This window comes from Amblyomma maculatum, chromosome 1 (genome assembly GCF_055883805.1).
Source record: "Amblyomma maculatum isolate TAMU_Amacu chromosome 1, ASM5588380v1, whole genome shotgun sequence".
Taxonomy (NCBI): domain Eukaryota; kingdom Metazoa; phylum Arthropoda; class Arachnida; order Ixodida; family Ixodidae; genus Amblyomma; species Amblyomma maculatum.
In genome coordinates, this window is record NC_139344.1 from 431,205,129 (window position 1) to 431,228,172 (window position 23,044).

Below are 23,044 nucleotides of genomic sequence, written 5' to 3' on the forward strand. Positions count from 1 at the left end.
GTAAGTAACAAACGTTAAACAAACATGTAGGGCATGACCCATGCAAGATAGTAAAGGGGTTAGTGGATATAAAAGTGAAGGATAAAAGGGAGTTACAGGATTATGAAGTAAGTATAATGTGCGGCACAATCAGCCTATCGAGCAGGCCCGTAGTTCTCATGAAGTGGAGCAGCGCAGGGAGGTCTTTACCGTCGATTATCGCCGAGGCTAGGTACGTAGAATTTTCCTTCCTGTGCGTCCACCTAGACGCTCTAGCGCACGTCGGAGAGACTATCTTTCGGCACTGTATGTGCGTCACTCACAAGAAACATGGGGCTATAGTCTCGTAGCACCCGCAGCTTGCACGTGCTGGTCTATTAGCCATAGCTATCAGAAACGAATAATAGTCGGTGAATGCTACACTAACCCAGAGGCGGCAGAGCAAAGTTGCTTCATACTATTGCAGCTAATACTTTCTAAGGCGTCAGTGATTTCAGCGAGGATATCTAGAAATAATTTCTCCGAATGCTTCACCTGGTATTGCGTAGGTACAGAAAATTAGCTAATCATAAATGTGTACACATGCAGCCAAAATTTTTTTCCTCTGTCACGAGCGTCAAAACTGCCCTTCCTGTGCGCCGAGCACGGAACGTGTCAGGCTTTCAACCTTTAGACAAGGTAACAGAGAGTGAGCCGTGGAGTGTCTAGTTTTGTGTGTGCCGATTACTCATCTTATGGTGTCTGAGTCAGAAAAAAAAAAGGAACATTATGAGAAGCCTGCGCCGCGCGATAGCAATGTAACCCACATGTAGTAGTTGAACGTTCGAGATGCGCAGAGAGAAATCCTGTGGTTAGAGGTGATGGAGGGTCTTCCTTTTGTTGCGCGATGCCTTTTCTTATTTTGCTTAGTAGAGGCAAAGAAGTTGAAACTGCATAATTTCTCTTTTCGAAATTAATAACCTTAAAGAGGTCTAAATAGCCGGAACAGATGGTGGTTTTTGTTTTCATGCTATGGGGACAATAAAAAACAACCAAATATGCTAATATTTGATTTTTTTTTACCCTGGTAAATTATAAAGGAACGGCAACGAGACCTAAGATTGAATATTCATTACCCAGTTTTAAGCAGGCGTCATCGTCATATAAGCTGCTTTAGCTGGTTATAGAAAAGTGTATGTTCCTGAAGCTATAGACTACTAGTCATACAGTTACCTTTAGCTGTCTATAGAAATGTGAATGTTTCTAAAGCTACAGACTACAAGCCATATAAGCTCCTTAGCTGGCTATGAAACAGTGTATGCTCCTAAAGCTATATACTATTTGTCATACAGTTATCGTTAGCTGTCTATAGACATTTGAATGGCTATAAAGCTACAGACTGCAAGCCATATAAGCTGCTTTAGCTGGCTATAGAAAAGTGTATGCTCCCGAAGATATAGACTGGTAGCCATACAGTTATCTTTAGCAGTCTATAGAAATGTCAATGCCTCTAAAACTACAGACTGCAAGCCATATAACCTGTTTTAGCTGGCTATAGAATAATGTATGTACCAAAAGCTATAGACCAGTAGGCGTACATCCTTTTATGAAGGTACATATACCGTCGGTTCGAATCCCTCGTACGACCTGCCCTCTGGCTTGACTAAGAGTTGTGTGCTGTATGCAACTAGAAACCATATGTCACCAACCGCAATGCTGTACGACAAATGGATTGCGCCACAATCTTGGTATAACTGGTGGGAGCACTGTCACCGCATGGAAGTACGCCTGCGGTGAGTACCTCCGACCCACGATGGTTTTAGTCGTGGGGCGACTGTTGGCCAATTTTCAGTTATTTAGGCATCGAATTCAAAATAAACGTCCGAAGATATACAGCATGACACACACACATAAACACACACGCGTGCGCACGCGCACGCCCGCGAATATTTTGTAAGACTGCAATACCTCATAACACCAGAATTAGTCCATAGGTTACATACTTCTATAGCAGGCTAGAGCTTTTTGGCCTAACTATCTCTAGCCCACCGTACAAGGAATTGTCTATGACTGTACCTGAACATAGAAAATGCTAAAGACTGCAGTACATAGGCAACCATAAGACTATAGAATAGGCTAAAGACTTCTATAGAACAGACTATAGAAAAACCTAAAGACAGCCATAGAAGCGGCTATAGCTATTTGGGCAAAATTTCTATAGCCGGCCATACAAAGGATTTTCTATAGCTGACCTAAACGTTTATACCTGACCATAGAATATGCTATAGAGTGCAGTGCGTAGGAAGCGATAAGTCCATAAAACAGGTTAAAGACTTCTATAGAACAGACTATACAAAAACCTAAAGACAGCTATAGAAGCGGCTATAGCTATTTGGGCCAAATTTCTATAGCCGGCCATACAAAGGATTTTCTATAGCTGACCATAAACGTTTATACCTGACCATAGAATATGCTATAGACTTCAGTGCGTAGGAAGCCACAAGTCCATAGAACAGGTTAAAGACTTCTATAGAACAGACTATAGAAAAACCTAAAGACAGCCATAGAAGCGGCTATAGCTATTTGGGCCAAATTTCTATAGCCGGCCATACAAAGGATTTTCTATAGCTGACCATAAAAGTTTATACCTGACCATAGAATATGCTATAGAGTGCAGTGCGTAGGAAGCCATAAGTCCATAGAACAGGTTAAAGACTTCTATAGAACGGACTATACAAAAACCTAAGGACAGCCATAGAAGCGGCTATAGCTATTTGGGCCAAATTTCTATAGCCGGCCATACAAAGGATTTTCTATAGCTGACCATAAACGTTCATACCTGACCATAGAATATGCTATAGAGTGCAGTGCGTAGGAAGCCATAAGTCCATAGAACAGGTTAAAGACTTCTATAGAACAGACTATAGAAAAACCTAAAGACAGCCATAAAAGCGGCTATAGCTATTTGGGCCAAATTTCTATAGCCGGCCATACAAAGGATTTTCTATAGCTGACCATAAAAGTTTATACCTGACCATAGAAAATGCTATAGACTGCAGTGCATAGGAAGCCATAAGTTCATAGAACAAGTTATAGACTTCTATAGAACAGACTATAGAAAAACCTAAAGACAGCCATAGAAGCGGCTATAGCTATTTGGGCCAAATTTCTACAGCCGGCCATACAAAGGATTTTCTATAGCTGACCATTAAAGTTTATACCTGACCATAGAAAATGCTATAGACTGCAGTGCATAGGAAGCCATAAGTTCATAGAACAAGTTAAAGACTTCTATAGAACAGACTATACAAAAACCTAAAGACAGCCATAGAAGCGGCTATAGCTATTTGGGCCAAATTTGTATAGCCTGCCATACAAAATTTTTTCTATAGCTGACCATAGAAATTTTTTGTATGGGAAGCTTCCGGTAAAATAGGAAGATTGGAATGCGCATGCTTTTTGAACATTTCAAGTTTTATTTTTTTTATTTTTATTTTCCGGAAGGTACATGAGGAAAACGTCCTGAACTTTACTGCCAGCGGACGCATCTCGGTGAATGTGTGGGGTGCCATCAGCTACGCAGGTCTTCGCCCGCTGTACCGCATTCCGAGGTGACTGACAGCTGAAGCTTACGTAGAAATTTGTAACACCATTCTTCTGCCATATGCTATTAATGGACCTTTCCCGGACGGCTGATTTTATTTTAAACAGGACGGGTGCCTTCTACACACTGCATCTGTAGTGCAGGAATAACTGAACAGCGGTGGAATTGCACAGCTGAAGTTGCGAAATCCGGACCTCAACATAATTGAAAACCCTTTGAGGATTATCAAAGCTAACCTGGCTCGCATGCATCCGGACACAGCGAGTCCAGAAACATTGCGACAAGCGGTAGAAGCCGAATGGAATAGCATTCGAGGAGACCCGCCATAGCAGAGTCACCCTATGCATCTTTGCCCAGGAGAATTGAAGATCTCCAAAGGAAAGGAGGGCGCCCTATCAAGTATTGATATAACCTCAATGCATTTCTGTAGCGGGCATTATCGACAGAGTTTATGCTGCATGTTATGGATGAGTGTAGCGTGCTGAAAATTATCCTTTTTTTGCAGTGAATAAAATATTGATCAGTATTATGCCTTCATTCTTTTTTACTCTTAATTAGTAACTTTTGCGGCTGCAGGCAAAGAGCAGAAACGAACTGCAGTGTTAAACACCAAAAAGGTTGATAGTATTATAATATTGTAGCATTGTAGTTACAGGAAAATGAAGCCACAGTTGATGTCCCCTCTAGTACAGAAGGGAGTGAAAAAAAGGACGAAGACATTGCGTACTAGAGTACACCGGAACGATACGGGGGCACTTGAGACTATTTTCTTGCTTTTAATGGAAAAGTGCGATTCGTGTTGTCATAGATCAGTATCTGATCTTTAATCAATTGACTTAAATAAATCCAATCATGAGTACTCAATGAGATCACCACTACATTAGGATAGTCTTATGACGACTATAATTTGCAGAATGTGATGACACTATTAGTAGCATGGCAGTCATATGAAATGGGTTAGTTTTCAAAATAGGGAAACAGCATGTTATAAATAAAAAGGCAAGGAGGTCATCAAGCCAGTGACTAATTCAGAGGGCCTGTACCACTCTTATAAAGGTATTGAAGCCGTCCATTCTTTTGAGGAAGACACATAACCATGACTACTTCCAAGAATTGTTAACGTCATCAAATCACGTGAAAGTGGCTTGACCACGATGAATTGCAAAAAGTGGTCTGCAAGTAACGCGACAAACGCGCAAGACCAGGAGAGTTGCAAAAATCAGTGACGTCATCAAGCTATGTGGCTGTCACATAACCATTACGGCTTGCAAAATTGATGATGTCATGAAGTCACGTGAGAACGTCACATGACCAGAATGGCTCGAAAAGAGTATGGTATCATCAATATACGTGACAAAGATATCCTCAAATATACTTGCACAAAAGGCGATGATGTTATCAAGACATGGACTAAAATGAGTGAAAGAAAAAGCAAATATGAAAAAGAGTGAAAAGAATCGCCAAGAAGTACAGAGGGGTCTAGTCGTCAAAAAGGAATACAGTGTCACAAAAGCAGCCCAACACACAGGCTTCCGCATTTCCCCCTGTAGGTTCTCTTGTGTTTTCGAAAAAAGGAAAGCACTCACTGGTATCTGGCTGCGATAGCAAGCGACAAAACCACTTCTGCCGATGCCAAATGCTTAAATTTTCTACAACACTCGTACAATTGTACTTACGTCGACGTCGAACGAATTTACGTAGCCAAACACGTTCGTGATGTACGGGTCTTGAAGGCCTGCGCCGTGTATGGCCTCGGCATAGAAGAACTGCGGTAGCGGCTCCAGCGCCGATGCCCGGTCATAAGTTGGTGCGACTGGGCCCACCAGCAGGTCGCTCTCCTGCGAACATGTACAGCGCATCCAGTCACAAGCCCTTAATATGGTTTGGCATATGTTCATCAGAGTTACCACTTCTTATTGCGTTGGCAGTACTGCGCCAGTTTTCAGCCCGTCGCTTAGCCCCGGGAAGGGCCACGTATGACCTTGAGCCGCATCCGAGATAAATGCGGCTTTAACCAAGCCGTATAAACGTGCCTTAGTTGCCTATAGGGGTAACGTGAAATCCAGAGTCCTGGCAGGCTGATTCTAACATAATTACCGCCCCATCTGAAACGAGATCCAAGTTGGCAGCTCTTGCCAGCCTACATATAAAGCCCCGTTTTAACCAAGCCGTATGAACGTGCCTTAGTGGCGTATAGCGGTAACTTGGTTGCCAAGGTCCTAGCACGTTTATTCTGATATAACGGCCCCATGGGAAACGAGAGATCCAAGTTGGCAACTCCTGCCAGGGGACCATGGACACGAACACAGGCTTGGACACAGAAGGAAAAAAAAACTAGCCGTTCATTTGTTTGCCATGACTTTACTCAAAGCTAAACATCTCAGCTACACCATGAGGTACACTACATGCTGAACCATAAACGCCGCCATGGAATTATTGCTCAAGCAATTCAACCGATTTAACCAGAGCTATACCACAGCCAATATTTAGAGCTTCACTTGTGTAACTACGGATGTGTGTAAATACTTAAGATTACACCTGGTCAGCTCTCCTCTATCAATGAGATGGGGTGTCGTTGTGTTGATGTTCGGCGGTGGCAAGAACCTCGTTTCAGATATTTTAGGGTAACCATTCGGAATTGAGCCCATAGACCCGTAATCATATATTGTCGGTGGATCTACATGTTTATCTAATTAAATTTATCGGCAAGTTGCGACATATAGCCCCGTTTAGAAGGTACTTACCACAACTGAAGCTTAGGTATGAAGCATAGATCCTATTCATTGCGGAGGGATCGATGTAGCCTTGAAGATTATTTTGAGGGTTTAGTTTAAAATTTAAAATAAACATAGCCTAGCGCTCGGGTTAGAAAATTGGTCGTGAGATGCATAATTCTCCTATAACGGCATTATTCAATCACAGCACTCGCGAAGAGCTTGGAGGCTCATTTTGCTGTGTAAGCTAAGCATATGTTCGGTTGCACCTTAATTTCTAGCACTTACGCACATTTACTGCGTGTTCCCTCTTTTTTCATCTTTATTTATTAGAGCGCAAAACACTTCGATATTTATTAACCGCCAGTGATGCATATGTGGACCGCATTTCGCCGCGAATTAAGCCTGTGTGCACGTGGGCTACGATGTGGACATGACTTTGAGAAAGAGGTCAAAATAAGTAGAGTGCATATTTTTTCAGCGCAAAATTAACGACAGGACTAAAACAGGAGACAGACAGAGTCCTGTCTTTAATTTTGCGCTGAAAAAATATGCACTCTACTTATCAAGACCAACTAGCCCGTCTTTCTACGTTAACGGGTCAAAATAATTTGTGTGACATCTCGACTGATTTTTTTCCGAATCTTGTGATCGAAACTGTTCACAAGGCACCAATAAATTGGGTAGACCTTCATTTTATAAAAAGACCCAAAAGCACCATGAAATCTATACTGCAGAAATGCCAATGTCAGAGGGTTATTAATGCACGCGGTGCATCACGCTTGCTCCCGTTATCTTATTATCTTTATCAAATAAATGAATCGTTATTATCACTGCTAATGTCATCATTGCCATTATTGCTAAATGCAGCGTCACTGCCATTGCTACTATCATCCGCACTGTAGGCAAGGCGAATTATGATATGTGTGTTCACAATGCTGGCGTGGCGCAGTTCATTAAAGCGCTCGGCTGGTGATGCGAGGGATGGAGGTTGATTCCTGATGGAGACAGGATTTAAATATTTATTTTTAACTCTGGTCTCCACGGCAGACAAAGAAAATTATGTGCACTTCATGATCCCGGGCCTGGCGTAGTTGGTTAAAGTGCTCGATTGGGTTTCAAAGGATGGAGGTTCGATACCTGGCAAAGACCAGATTTTTATATTTCTGATGACGTTAGTTTCGGTTTCGGGTGATGATTTCATTTCATTGACAGGTATAGTGCGACCGGACGAACAAAGGCCGACAGCATGAGCCTTTAAAGGCTATCCGCTTAACAGTGTTTATCTCACATGTAATCGGAAGAATTGAAGGAATGGCGTACAGCGATCATCATCATGCCTACTATAGCCACTGCTTTATTAAGGCCTCTCCTGTACTTGTGCAATTAACCCACTCCTGTATTAGCGGAATGCAGTTGATCCCCGAGAATCTCTTAACGTCATCCACCCACCTAACTTTCTCCCGCCCCCTGCCACGCTTTCATTCCCTTGGAATTCAGTTTGTTACTTTAAGTGACCATCGGTTATACACTCTTTGAACTACATGCCCTGCCCATGCCAATTTCTTCTTCGTAATTTCCATTAGAATGTGATTAACTCGAGTGGTTTCCCTTTCCCATCCTACGCATTTCCTCTCTCTTAACGTTAAAGGTATACCATTTTCCGTTCCAGACATTAGCATTGTTCTCCGCCTAAGTAAAACCCCTTTCCTTAGCCGCTACGTTTCATCTCAGTATGTTAATCGATCAAATGATTTTATTTTCCCGGTGCCTTTAAGGCACACCAGTAGATGGCATAGATCACTTATGAGCCTAGTAACCACCTCTCATTGAAGGAAATATGCATTCGCATTTGAGGCGGCAGCCCATCACTCAATTGCCAAGACTTCTGCTGACCGGGTTCTTTGGAAAGACGTGGGGGATTATTTTGACCAGGCGAGAGTGTGAACATGGTGAACATGACAAGCCTAATCGAAGAATGCCAAGACATTTGATTATTATTAAAACAGAATGCACGTGTCTTCATGAATCGCTTATTTCGCACGTACGAAGCATTGTTTGCGTCTTTTTTTTTTCAGTGGTGGATCTCGGTGGCTACGCTTTTATGCCATTCACAGGACAACGGTGGCAGTGCATTGTGTTTTCGAATATGACGTCATGAATATAAATCGAGCTGCGCGGCCGTTTTTATATATAATTTTCTCGGCCAGAAGTGGGTCTTTTGCTGCTGGAGCAGCGCTAACAGAGCAAGAGATCTAGATTTACGCACGGCCCGCAGTTGGGTACAGTTACCTTCAGTGCCGATTTAAATGAGTATAATATAGTCGCTATTAGAGAAGATTAGCGCAATGAGGTTAGGGCAGCGGCAAAAATCACAACTTAAGGCGGCGCGGCTGTGTGCTTTGCAGACACACCTGACACGTTTATCGACGTATTCGTAACCGCCGCGCAGGCCCGGGCTTTGTTGTCTGCGACTCCGGAAACAAACCACTACAGCTCATTTTGTTACTCGGGACTGAATAACAAAATGTCTGTTTCTTAGTGGGCACCTGAGCAACTAAACTGAAATTGCCATCCAAACACCACCGATAAGAAAACCGGCAGAACAGCTATGCCCTGCGGACCGAAAAAGGAAACAACACACTTGCCGCTATTTCGTCAGAAAGTAAAGAACATTAAGGACATGAACGAAGCAATTAGGTGCCGTATTTTATTACCTTAGACCTCATTTTTGAAACTGTATAGCGCACTGCGAGAGGTTGGCGTATTTGTCGTTTGCTTCAGTATTCTACGTGTAGGACGTTCTGAAATATGTACGCAGAGAAGTTGCAAAAACAGATATACTTACATTGCGAACCACCATGCCGAACTGCCCAGCCCAGCGTCCTTGGGCGTCGCGTGCCCCCCAGCTGTAGTCAGGCGGCAGCTTGATTACGTACCTGCGCAGAATCGCGGAAGATGTTGCGTTCACATACAACAAACGTTTTCAGCCTAAGATTCCTTTACGCTCGGTTTTCTACAGACTCGTGCAAGCATCGTCCTAAAACCTTCGTGAAGCTATCAGGTAGGATGTGGATAGCGTTTTGAAACATTCCATCCGAGCAGTTATGAAATAAATTGGCGCTCAATGAAACCAATCGCCACGGTTGTGGTGAGTAACGCGGAGAGGAATAACGGAGGTATATGCTATAGAGGCGAAGTGTGTACTGGTGCGGGGTGCTGTTTAATAAGCCCTACTCGATTCTTGGACTCGTCCCCTGTATACCTCGGATTCCCCTGTGCAGGCTTCTGCTGTGGTCTGCGAGCAGACATTGAAACTGACACACACACACACACGCACACACACACACACACACACACACACACACACACACACACACACACACACACACACACACACACACACACACACACACGCACACACACACACACGCACGCACCCACACACAAACACACTCCTCTCCCTCACACACACACACACACTCCACTCACACACACACACACACTCCACTCACTTACTCACTCATACACACACACACACACACACACACTCCACTCACTCACTCACTCTCTCACACACACACACACACGCACACACACGCACACTCCACTCACACACACACACCCCACGCACACACACACACACACACTCCATTCCCTCACTCACACACACTCCACTCACTTACTCACTCATACACACACACATACACACGCACACTCCACTCACTCACTCACTCTCTCACACACACACACACACACACACGCACACACACACACACGCACGCACCCACACACAAACACACTCCTCTCCCTCACACACACACACACACACACTCCACTCACACACACACACACCCCACGCACGCACACACACACACTCCATTCCCTCACTCACACACACACACACACACACTCCACTCACTTACTCACTCATACACACACACATACACACACACACTCCACTCACTCACTCTCTCTTTCTCTCTCACACACACACATACACACACACACACATGCACGCACGCACATTTTTAAAGTCATGGTGATGTTGTTCATTAGTAAACTCAACATGCCGTCTTGATTTAGTGTCGGATCCTGGAACGGCTCATGAGGGAAGATACAGAAGCAACGCTGAATTTTAATAGCTACGTAGCCCGCATGTTTTAGTTAGTGGGCGGTCTCAACAAAATTGCTAGTTATTTTTGTACTGGACCTATGTCGAAGCTGATAAGCTTAAAAGCAAAATTACGACGTACAAATATTAGGCTTAATTTAATTCTTTACAAGTTACCGTAATAATTTTTTGTCCGAGTCGCTATAAATAAAAACTAAAAATACAATGTGCATATCAATGCGATTCGTCACCGTAAATCACATGATAAGGACGTGCTAGCGAACGACAAGAAGCCAAAGCGAAGACATGGTTCGTTAATGCTCTTATAAAGGACTGCATAAGCAGGTCCACAGTATGTTAATCTTCCACACTTCTCTTTGCCGGCCACAGTAGGTAAGTTTCTCGTACAGCACATTTTCTTTTCAGAAAAGGCCGGCCGAGTTTTTCGTGCGTACCCTTATGATTTTAATTGTAATAAATTTCTAAATAGAGTATAGTGCAATAATTGTTTCTGAAAAGGAGCGTACCTTGACTCAATGGTTTTGATATATCTCCGCTTTGTTATAGTCAACTTTAAATTGAAAATTGTACGATGCCGCCTTCAAATATTACTTCAAGTCCATTCGCTTCTTTCTTTTGCGGTTTGGGCTGGCCTTGTTATTAGGCGTTTCTCTTATTTGTTCCTTTATTTTCCTTTCTTTTCTTCTGGTGTATCGTTTCTTTTCTGATTTTTTGTTCTCTTTAAAAACCTTCTGCTTTTATGATTCTTCTTCTGGTTTAGGAGGAACAAGATTTACCAGCGCTGTAGGTTGCTAGTTAGCGTCGTGTTGTATACGCATTTTCCATTCTTTGTGCCGTTTGAGGTGCGCTTCTTTCCTTAGATAATATTTTGACTTCCGTAACTAATAATATTCTTCATTTTACCTGCAGATTAATGGAATTGAAACAGCACTCGTGTGATATTTTTGTGAAAAAGCAAATTTGAAACATTTCTCATGCTTATACATTTACACCACAAGGCACATCCTTCATAATGTGGTTTCACAAGTCACCAATGACAGTGCCCGCAACAGCAATTATATGTTATTGGTACATTCATCCCAAAGTGTAAGGCAACTTGTTCTATATTACTATGGTCCTGATGCGACACAAACTAAAACAACTTGTAAAGTAATGGAGAACGCACATGTTAATCGTACCTCTTTTCTAGATAACACAGGTTACTAGCATGCTTTTCCTTGTCAATTTCATAAATAAATATAATGAAAGGATGTACACTTCCTCGCTATGAAGCTCCAATATGTTTTAAAACACTGCAAATCGCCATCATTATCCAGAACGCCTCTTTGTGTTTCCGCATATTACGGCGCCTATGAATGATTCCTCAAATTATATTAATGTCACTTCCTAATGTTGAGCACTTCCACTCTCACATACTTCCTGCAACCAGGATATATCATGCTGCAGTGATTGGGGCAAGATTTTCTTTCCTCGAACCCATCAGGTTTTTTCTTTTTTTTTTTTTTTTGCAAAATTAAGAAGTATTCATGCTATGTGTGTATTTGCCTTTCTTCTACATCATATAAGAACGTCCCTCAGCTTTTAAAGAATATTCTAATGATATACAATGATTAAGCAGGCGTGAGGTCCTTGCTGTGATGGAGAAAAAAATGAGAGGGTCCTTACTTGAATCGCATTGCCTGCACAACAAGGTCGAACATGAACCCTGAGATGCCGGCAAACTTCGGCGTGCCATCGGGCTGCGTCACTATCGCCGACATAGGAGGCATCTGTGGGCAGAATGTGGCATTATAGCAAATCTTAGCATTTTTATTCTCATCATTTCGAAATTCACGACAGACAACAGCTTCTTTTCTTTACCCAATGTTTCGAAACTACATCTGTTTCTACATATGTTCCACACATTTTTATAGGTATATCCCCTTCTTCAACGCATTGCTTTATATAAGAGGTGTATTGTTCCGTCTCAGACCACCCAGCCCATTGAACTGCTCCCTCTAAGCCCTTCCTAAGAAAGGCTCAGGGTCTGAATAGTTATCTAGTTTTGGAATTCTGCTGCGCCACCATGGCAAAGGCAACAAAACTCACAGTATAAACCAAGAAACTATGGCTAGTCTTAGGGCTTTTCATTGATTGCGAAGCCCCCTAAAAGTTGACATGACCACGCCCTCTCGTGCGGTACCGGAAGCCCGTTGCATATGAGGGATACCCACAATTTATGACCTGCGGTGCACGTCTAGGATGCGGTACTCCGGCTGTACATTCCACAGCATTTTTTTTTGTTTTCAATATGACAGACTCAGTGCACTTGAAGTGCTACAACCCCGAAGCAAGTCGCGGCAATTGTTCAGTTATTACTGTGTTCCACTATGCATACAATGGGGCAAGATCAAATGCTGAATGCAATGGCCGTATTACAATCGAGGAAAGATGCAAAAATAGCTTCGTACTCTGCAATTTCTGCGCACAAAACAATCTCCACCTGCAGCAACGAATAATGAACGCTCCATAACACACCTGAAGCGTACTGAAACAAAATCCTGCATGCCACCTCCAGTTCATGTTCAGCCATAACTACGGAAGATCGACAGATCGGTCGGGTTCATAATTTGTTCATAATTTCGCCAATAGAATTATCGAACAGAATTGACAATGTTATAAAAATTACGTAGCTATAGAGAGCACGTCATGCTTTCAACTTGCGCTAAATATGCCCCCCTCATCTACACAAAGACGCAAAGCATTTGGTTGAAATTAAATCGATTATGCGCTTCGCCGCTGCAGTGGTGCAGTGGTTAGGGCACTCAACAACTTTGCCCAATGATGTGGGACCGAATCCCGGTCGCGGTGACCACTTTTTGATCTAGGTGAAAACCAAGGCGTCCATGTGCTATGTAATGTCAGTGCACGATAAAGAAACTGAAAGGTCGTACGTTTTTGACCTGTATGGCGCCTCTCAAATCCTTAGTCGCTTCTAGACATTAGACCCCATAAACCCTAACAAGACCGATGTGGCATGTAATAAACACCACAAAATAATTGAATGCTATTAGAAACTTCGTTGAATTCTTCAGTTACTCACTTTGAAAAAGTCTCCTTACTTCCTTAAGGACGGTATTTTGTATCGCGATCACGAGAAAGGGCTAAGCGGCGTGTGCAGACAACGACTCAGGATAGTTTAACCAGCTGCTCGACAAATGTAGTTCGGGACCCGTGCTCAATCCGGCGCTCATTACCTCATTAGTTTGATTTGGTTTTAGCTATGGGCTTTAACTTCACAAAGCCATTAAAGCTATTAGAGGCATCGAATTGAAGAGTTCATGAAATATGGATCACCTTGTCTTCTTAAGCGTGCGCTGACATCGCACAGCACACGGGTGCCTTGCTATGCTAGGATTCGATCCCGCGTCCATAGGTACAGCAGTCGGGCGCCTTAACCACTGACCCGTGGAGGCGCTGGTAATCGTCTTAATGGTTTCTGTTCTTGGTACCGACTTCCGAACACTGGCGTTTCTATTGTGTTGTTACGATACTCTCAATGAATAGTGCCAATAATTACGCGCTCACGTTTGCTAATTTTTGGCCCCTTCGAATTCTCTTGAATGACATGGAATGATCGGTAATATCGTCATGTGAGCAAACATCTGAAAGTGGTTTTGTAAGCACAGATCTAACATTTGCTCTTTTTTATCTCGTCACCTTCCCGGAAAGGCAACGATGATTTATCTAATGTTCTCATCTCATGCTCGCGACATACACTAGCAAATTTTCAGCGCTTTGTATAACTCCTGCTTTGAGCGATGGAGTGATGTGATGTGGCGTGTCTGTTATGTGACCGTGCTAACTTCAACTATCCCTCTCTTACAACTTTTATATCCACTCATCCCCTTCCCCCAGTGCAGGGTAGCAAACCGGTTGCTTTTGTGGGTTAACCTCCCTGCCTTTCCTCCTCATCTTCATCTTCATCCTTGAGCGATGGAGGCGAAAAGCAAAGTGCTCGTGAGCTCTGCGATGTCAGTGCACGTTAAAGAACCCCAGGAGGCCGAAATTTCCGGAGTCCTCCACTGCGGCGTCTCTCATAGCCTGAGTCGCTTTGGGACACCAGTATCGTAATTCCTGACTGAGAAGCAAGAGAAACAACTGGTTCTCCTTCATCATGGAAAACCTAGAATGTAATTTGTATTCCGGAACTTACTTCTAAATAACACCGCCTGCCACTTTTTGTAAATCATGAAGCTTTTGCAGTATGCCGACCCTTTTAACCGCTATCAACACTAATTCTTGAAAAGACTTTTTCTTTACCCAGTTAACTTCAATGGGTAAGAAAATTAAAGTGAAGGTAATACCGTGACCGTAATCGTACGTTCCACCAACTTTGATAAATTTCAATAAATCTCTCATAAAGTTTGGGTACAAAACTATCGCGCCTGAATCTTCTTTGTATTTATCTCGCTAAACCCTGCTGCCAGAAACAGCAAATAATTTGTGTGGTGAAATATCTCCTCTTCTACCGTGTTTCATGCACCCTCAGAACAACCACAACGTATTGCCATAAAACCTGTTTTATTTATTGTTTATATAAACTACATCCTATGCAATCTGTCATCAACTGTAAAATTGCTGACTGACGATTGTGTCACACACCGGAACTGAACTAGCAGTAGAGACGTAAACCATATATATTGGGATTTTAAACTTATCGAAAATTAGTGCGCTATCTAGTTGATTTGAATCAAAGAGGACGTATCTAAACTCATTTATTCAATGTCAGTCTTTCCCTACACCAAAGTAAACCCCTATTCATCATTAGTTGTAAATGTATTTTAGAAGAAAAAATTTAGAATAATAATCACCCATATTATTTTGTAAGTCTCCCATGTAGAGAATATTACTAATGAGGGTAAAGTGTCGTTGGCTGCTTATACGAGGGACGTTCCGAAAGTAAGTTTCGTCATTTATGTTCACACTAAAACATTATTGCCCCCCCCCCCCCCCCTTAAAATACTCTATTGAATCATGAAATGTACACCGTGCAATATTTTTGGACATAGCCGCCACCGACTTCAGACATTTGTCATAACGCGCAATGAGATCTAAAAATCCACTCTGGTAAAAGTCGGTATCCTGCGCTGGAAGGAACGGTCGTGCAGCCTGCTCTCCCTCAGCACTGCTTTGGAAGTGACGTCCAGAGGGTAGTGCTTTCAATGCCAGAAACAGGTGAACGTCCGATGGAGCAAGATCTTGGCTGTAGGCCGGGTAGTCCAGTCTCCCCCTTCCCAAGCGACGAATATAATCTTGGGTGAGCTTGCTCTCTGTGGCTTTAGTGTATCACCGCCGGGCACCGACTTTTATCAAAGCGGGTTCTTCAAACTCATTGCACGCTTTGAAAAATGTCTGCATGTCCGTGGTGACTATGTCGAAAATTAGTGCAAACATGCATTGCATTATTTCATCGTGTATTTGTTCGGGCAATAAAATATTCATGTGAAAACAAATGAAATTTACTTTCGGGTCCTCTCTCGTATTTAAAATGAAACGAGCCCTTAGTCCCCTCTTTCACAATGCTGTCCGCTTTTTTCTTGTTTCTTACCCTGTTCCTAAACATTGACAGCTTGCTCTATGTGAGGTTCAATCGAATTAACCCTAACAGAACCCTTCATTCCATTAAAAACTATGCAGTACAATTTATTTATTCAACTTTTTACACCCTTTCAACTTCGCCGCTATAAAAACACCACCTAAGCTTCCAAGGTTTGCACCGAGTCGGAAAATTAAATTAATTTCTATTATATATAAGGATATATTATATTTGCCTGATTGCTTCATCACTTTAGCAAACCACCTATGCCAACACAACATCAATACGAACGCCGTGCTCCCACTACTCTGTCTCTCGTCATTTTCGAGCATTCCTCCACGCATCCCCATGCCACTTCAAGATACTTATTTCTCGGTCACTGCAAGATGAGCTAGTTCGTGCTTGTGAACAAGTATTGAACAAGTAATGAAATGTGAACAAGCATTAAATAAATAGAGGTATTCAAGGTATTTTCCTTTCAGTCTAAGCTTGCAAAATAAATCGGTAGGTGTCCAGCTAAATGAGCTCTGTCGCTTATTATTTGGTGTAATGTGCGCCTATTCAACGTATTCCATACCTCGCTCAAATATTTAGGGTAATGTTTGGCAATATACTAGGCAAAATATCTCCAATGCACTATATGGGCGAAATAGCGTTGTTAACTGATAGAGAGGACTAAAAAGTGCCAACCGAAATTTGCGTCGGTGTCGCCCTTAAGTAGATTTTTTCACGTCATTTTTAAAAGGAATACACTGAAATACGAGGCATACAGGCGATAGCGCTGCACACTGTCTTCTCAAGAAATGCAACGATAAAGGTGACTAACTCGAAGTGAGGGGCCAACGCAGCTTCCAACATCACGTTGAAAGCGGGGCAGCACATTTGTGACGGGAGGGGGTGCACCTAGTAAAACATTTTACGTGACTTGCATTCATTCACTCCACCGAAAAAACAGTAACAACAAAATTTAATAACGACAACAAAATACTCAGGTATTATGTGGTACCTGGTATTCGAAATACAATGCATACCCACATTTTCCACTTCACGTTCCTGAATGCCTCCCGTGAAGACGCCTTGTAAGGTGCAGGAGCGATCTTGTTTGCTTGCCTGATTCCAGATCTACTTGGAAACTGATTACTTTATCTAAGGGCGGCTATAGGATAGGTGTGTGCAGGAGCAGAAGGTATTTTAATGCTACATCTTTTAATCGTACCCTTCAGCGAAACAGACAGCGTCCACGCAACTGCGGCATTGCCGTGGCATGTGGACACCTCCATCTACATACATATGCGTCTTTTTCATGGTGTGTTAATAGGGCGTAATACGTAATGCTAATTAAGGGTTGCCGCATGTCCCATATTTCGTGAACTTATATTGCGACGCATATCCACCAAAAGTTAATTTTCAAGAATTTTATGCACGGCTAGGGCCATTGAGACTAGGGTTGCGAGCCAGGAAAGCTGCTCTTTTTCTACGCAGACGCGCTTGCATTGCTGACTGCGAGTTGTAGTTTATATGTAGGTCGTGTGGAGTTTCTCGTCTCTGCAGAAGCACTCAAAGAGACCGAAGGCTGTTGTCGGGTTGTCCCTTCAAAGCGCAGCCTAAAATTTACCAACCAAATACTTGCCGCCACTTCCCCTGATTTGATAATACACCCTCATCCTGAATGCCTGCTTGACTTCTCATGTTTCTAAAATGCCGGATGTGTTATGCATATCTCGTAGGTAAATAGGTGGGCTATATTCTGTGCGTTTCTATACTATCTGATTGTTAATGTGAAAACATTTTGCTCTCAGGAAACCAGCAAAACCACTGCTTTGACTAAAATCTGTGCCTAGCCTGCTTCTATGAGCGCCTTACTAAATCATTTGTCGGCAGCGACTACCAATCTGTTCCTTCTCAGTTTTTCATATTTTTTAAATACCATTTGTCTTGAATTAAGAGAACGTTAACATTCTTGAAAGATTCGGCAGCGACTACGAATCTGTTCCTTTTCAGGTTTTCATATTTTTGAAATACCATTTGTCTTGAATTAAGAGAACGTTAACATTCTTGAAAGATTCCGGTCCGACGAAGTTAGTGAGGCATGCGTACACTGGTGAAAATGTACCGAGCATCCCTAATATTCGCTGTTCTACTTATCTTCATGAGTCTCTTTAACACTGTGTACCTCCGGTAACGGTTTCCTGGCAGCTTCCTTTGCTGGCGGGATGTAGAACCATTCTATATCATGTTCCCAATTACTAGACTCCGATCACATTCGCCACTGTTAGAGCTCCTTAGAAAGGCGATGTTACCTTCAATATCTATTGCATAGTAGTAATGTTCTCGCTGGCCTTGGCCTTGCGCGCAATAATTTATCCTTTCTGGCCACGCCAAGCTGGCTGAATGATTAGGGTGCTCGAATTCTCAGCCTGAGGAATCTTGTTTCGAGCCTGGTTACGGCGGTCGCGTTGCAATGAATTCGAAGTGAAAAGTACTCTTATACAGCGCAATATAATTGCCCGTTAAAGAACCCCGTGTGGTCTAAATGAATCCAGAGCCGTTAACCACGGCATTCGCAAGCCGATTTCGCTTTGATGTTGTAAACACCACTGACCACCAGCGTTTTATCCCTCTGTATAATTTTATTTTTAGCACGTTTGCCTATTTTCTTTAGACCTTACTCGGTCCTCTGCATCTACACCCACATGTCGGCAGTTTATTGCCTGCTGAAGAACTATGATAGCTCTGCGACTACCAGTTGTTCTACCGCCTTAGGCGTTCCTTTCTGAAATTTATTCTCACTCACTTATCCTGCATATACACTGAAACTAAAGAAAATGATATAAAATATCGAAGGCAACGCAGCGTTCCAAGAAAATCATACCAATCTACTAAATTCAGGCAACATGACAGCAAATTCGGCTGGGCATAAAAGCAAAATATATGTTATGCAAATCGAAATGGAGGAAGAATGTGTATCAGTTATGGCAAGTAATTCCAGGCATGACAGCTGACGGTGGCTACTGATAAAAAACACTAGACTGCTAGAAATGCACGCACAGTCGCGGAACAGCTGAACATAAGAGAACCAGCGTTTTCCGTAATTACGATTGTCGATGCTTCTGCAGGTGATATTTGAAAAGCCATTTTGAAGCGTTGGTACCAGTAAAGAAGTCGCTGCTGAAAATGCGGCCCTTAAAAAGGCCCTTTGTTAAAATGCTCCTTTCTCTAATGTTTCAACCCTTTCCCCCTATTTTCTTCAAATGAGAGTTTTTATAAAGACTGTTGCCCTCTTTTCTACTACTAGTAAAGAATATCATAGTGTTATTATTGCGATGTGAGACGGCCATAATACTGGCAGCTTTCAAAAGCGACGTTGCAGATGTACTGCTTTTCCTGTTGAAAGGATTCTCTCTTTTATACATTGTCTCACGGTTTCATAGTGGCAACAAACTTCTAAACCTTCACCCCAAATATCAGTATACAAAAGAGTATATATGAAGAGAAAAAAATTAGGTTTGAGAGTCCCAACATTACAATGTCATCACAAGAACCTCCATGAAGTGATGTGGGAAAACCTCCTGTCATTTACCACATAACAAAATATTGAAGGCTGTAATGAATTTGAAAACCAATGAGATTTTGATGGCAAAAAATGAAGGACTTACGATCAGCGGGCATTTAGCCCGGCAGTTTGTTATGAGAAAGGTTGTGCACTTGCAAAGTTCTTTTAGGCATAAAACTACTGAATTTTAATAGGATTATTACACCCAAAAGAATCACACAGTTGCGTAATATAAAATTTCAATGGTGTCACTTCCACCGCTGCTCACGTGACCCTGGGTGCACTTAATTTAGTGCTCTGTTGATATATACTGCTGCATAACACAATAGCGACTTTACGTGTTTTCTAATTTGGAACAAGCATATCAGGCGCATATTACGCGCAGAAAATATGATCAATGTTTATTACAAGACTTATAGCGTGGAAGAGGCGGAAACATTTTTTCCAACACGATACGCTGCAAGCCTCACAGGTGAGCACAAAACAAAGCAAAATAGAATGGCCATAACGTGCAGCTGGCCTCAATCGCCAGGCCGGAGACATTATAATAAATTCTCTAATGGTTTTCACACAATCATTTGAAATTGGAGCATACCAGAAGCATGGAAGCATTTTAAATTCAATTTAAATGCACGTGAAAAATCTAATTGTCCTAATATCCAATTTGTTAAGCACGTTCATCAGCAAATTTTAAAATAGAAGTAAGAAAGCGTGAATACCCTACCACTCTGTAGATCAAATTTGTCTCTTCCTGAAATTCACTCGACTAAGAGCATATTTCTGTCATACCAGTTATTCGCAGAGACATATACAAAATAGAAACTTTATTAAATTACTAACAAATAAAAGCTCACAAAATACAGAATTTGAAGCAGGTAATGCGCTGGCAACCATGCGGCGCTGAACACTGAACGGCGATTGTCCCCTAGCAGGCGTATGAATCAGTGCCCTTTTCCCATTTTTTTCAAAGAATAATTTGGGTGTGTTTGATTTGTTTCTAGTACTCAGGGCAGTACAAAAACCATCGGGAACTTCCGGTTGGTAGTTTACATTGACCTTCTAGTTTACCCTATGATTGCACTCCGGATCACATATTTCAGTTCTCAACAGATATATATATCACACTTTTGCCATGTAATCGCAAAGGATTAATGTGCATCCAAAATATTTGCCCGTACTTACATGGTGGCCAGTAATTCTAAGAGTGACGTTCCCGAAGTTCTCACGCAGACGCAATTCAGGCATGGCGAAGCTGGTTTCACGCTACTGGTCTACGAAAAAGAGCACAAAATAGTAACGCTTAAGAAAGAAAAAGTCAAACAAATTGTACTTCTTAGCATGTAAAAGAGCAGTTGAAAAACGTCGCGTCAAAAACGTGCACACAAGCGGACGGTCGCTGTTTTCCCTCTCTTTTAAATTATATTGCTCTCTTCCTCTCCAATATGAAGCAGGCACAACTGTGTTGTCCCATATTAGGCCTGAAGCTGCGTAGTTGAACAATTATTATCGAACGTCTCATTGCGTCTATAGAAAGTGCGGTGAAAAAGCAGAGGGACACTGAACTATCGCCTTAAGTGTGAGTGCGATAACGCCTTTAACGCCGCTTTTTTTATTCCGCGATTTCAAAGCGATACCTTTAAAGGGCACGCTATGCAGAAACTTGGCGTCGGTAATGTGAGCGGAAAATTACGAGCATTGAGCCGGCGCTTAGTCAAGGCAGCGGACGTAGCCGAACAGAAATTATTCGACGGTTTTCGCGACTCAAAGAGAGCCTAAGATACCAGACAGTTGGGAAGAGCTGCCTACTCTGGTTACTCATTTGAGATGGGAATATGGAAGAACAATCAACCTTCCAGTGCTCTTGAATGCCCAGTGAGACACTCTAGACCTAGGCTACGCAGGCGTGCTCAGATCCCATATGGTTAAAGCGGGGCTTTATTGGTCGGATGATGGCCTACGCTATCGAGTGATACCTTTAAAGCCGGAACTTAAGTGTCCGCCATAATGTCCAGAGTTAAGAGCAAAACCGAAATGTGGAGTAGAATTTGTAATAAGGGCGTGGTTACTCATTGGCATTTACCTCAGCGCCATCATACGGCTACGAAGAAAGGCTGCACAGCTTCTCCGAAACTTAATATTTTGTACTGCTCCAGAAAGCGAAATCAGAACCACAGATTTTCCAGCAATCGCTCTAACAACTGAGCTAACCAGGAAGGCTTGCACATGATAGGGAGAGAACGAATTGATCGATAAGCGGAAGATTATTGGTCGGCATCCCCTATAAGTGTCGCGATGCGGCTAAGAAGAAAAGCTCTGTAGCTTTTTCAGAGTTAAAGTTCCCGGACCAGGACATTTTGTTTTTCTGCTACGAAGTTATGAACACTTGCCTAGTTTAGCTGCTGTGCCGTCTTTGCCAAAAGTAACCAGGTTGGAAGGTCTGCTTCACAGTCATTAGAGAATTCATACCCCTTCTAAAACATTAAATCTTTGCAAAATAAAGGTGAGCCCCTGTCTCCATTTCTTAAGACATCATGATGTTCTCAGAATCCTTTTGACTTCATAATAAAAGTGAGAACGAAACCGTTGAGCCTGGTAACTTTCACTACACATGAAATTATAACCGATGATTATTTGTTTTCGTCCGCTGGCTCATGGGCTATCAGGACGCAGACAAGCAGATGAGACGTTTCTTTGAAAAATCGCTGCATTATAATTAGAATAAAGTACTTCTCACCCTTCTACTAACGCCTTCCAGAATAACTGCTGCCTTGCTGACGAAGAGCTGGTCGGCATCTGCTATGCCTACGAGCCCTTCCAGTTTTTAAATATTCCTTGCTTTAAAGCAAAAACACGTAATTGTAGTTCCATTATTATTGGCGGTTGAGAAGTTATCTTATGCCTCAGATACTACATGGCGAAGATAGGGGAACCAGATATAGTCGCAGACCACTGCACACTACACTGATCAGAGGTCATTTTTCAGGCGTGTGGACAACGAAAGAAGTAAGAATGCATTAGGCTCTTAGCTAGGTACACATCTTCAGGGACATGAACCAGGGGAACTGACTGTGTATGCTGCTGTGGGGAAGATAAGCCGGATGGATGCAGTCTTTTTGCCTAGGCTTTCAACGCTATTTGTAATAAAAACAAGGAAGATCGTTTAAGCACGTGCTCGTGATTCAAAAGGTATTTTAAGAGTAATGCTGGAAACACGAGCCATTTGTTTTTCCTCTTATGACATGGTTAAGCATTCGCATGCAAGAACAAACATAAAAAAGGCCCGTTCTGATATCAACCATCGTGGGGAATTAGAGGGCAGTCTTGAGGTCCCTTTAAAGCGGGTCAACAGAAAGAAGCAAAAGTTTGCCTTCAAGGCTTCCGGCGATCGTTCGTTGCGCATGCTCCTGATTCGGTAGTGCTCCGTCTTATTGCACCATCGTTGATGGCCATAGACCACCCGCATACGTATCTACTTTCCTCCTAGGGTGATGCGCCAAAGGCT

The 23,044-nt window shown here is 42.5% G+C and overlaps 1 protein-coding gene across 1 annotated transcript in view; it reads right to left on the minus strand.

Moving 5' to 3' along the window:
- Positions 1-23,044, minus strand: part of LOC146209386 (glutamate receptor U1-like) — a 65,691-nt gene that overhangs the window by 37,314 nt on the left and 5,333 nt on the right. Inside the window, exons 2-4 of the mRNA XM_084580192.1 lie at positions 12,077-12,180; positions 9,125-9,215; positions 5,239-5,400 (exon numbers count right to left, since the gene is read on the minus strand). Of these exons, the coding sequence (XP_084436318.1) occupies positions 5,239-5,400; positions 9,125-9,215; positions 12,077-12,180 (357 nt within the window). The remainder of the gene's footprint in view (positions 1-5,238; positions 5,401-9,124; positions 9,216-12,076; positions 12,181-23,044) is intronic.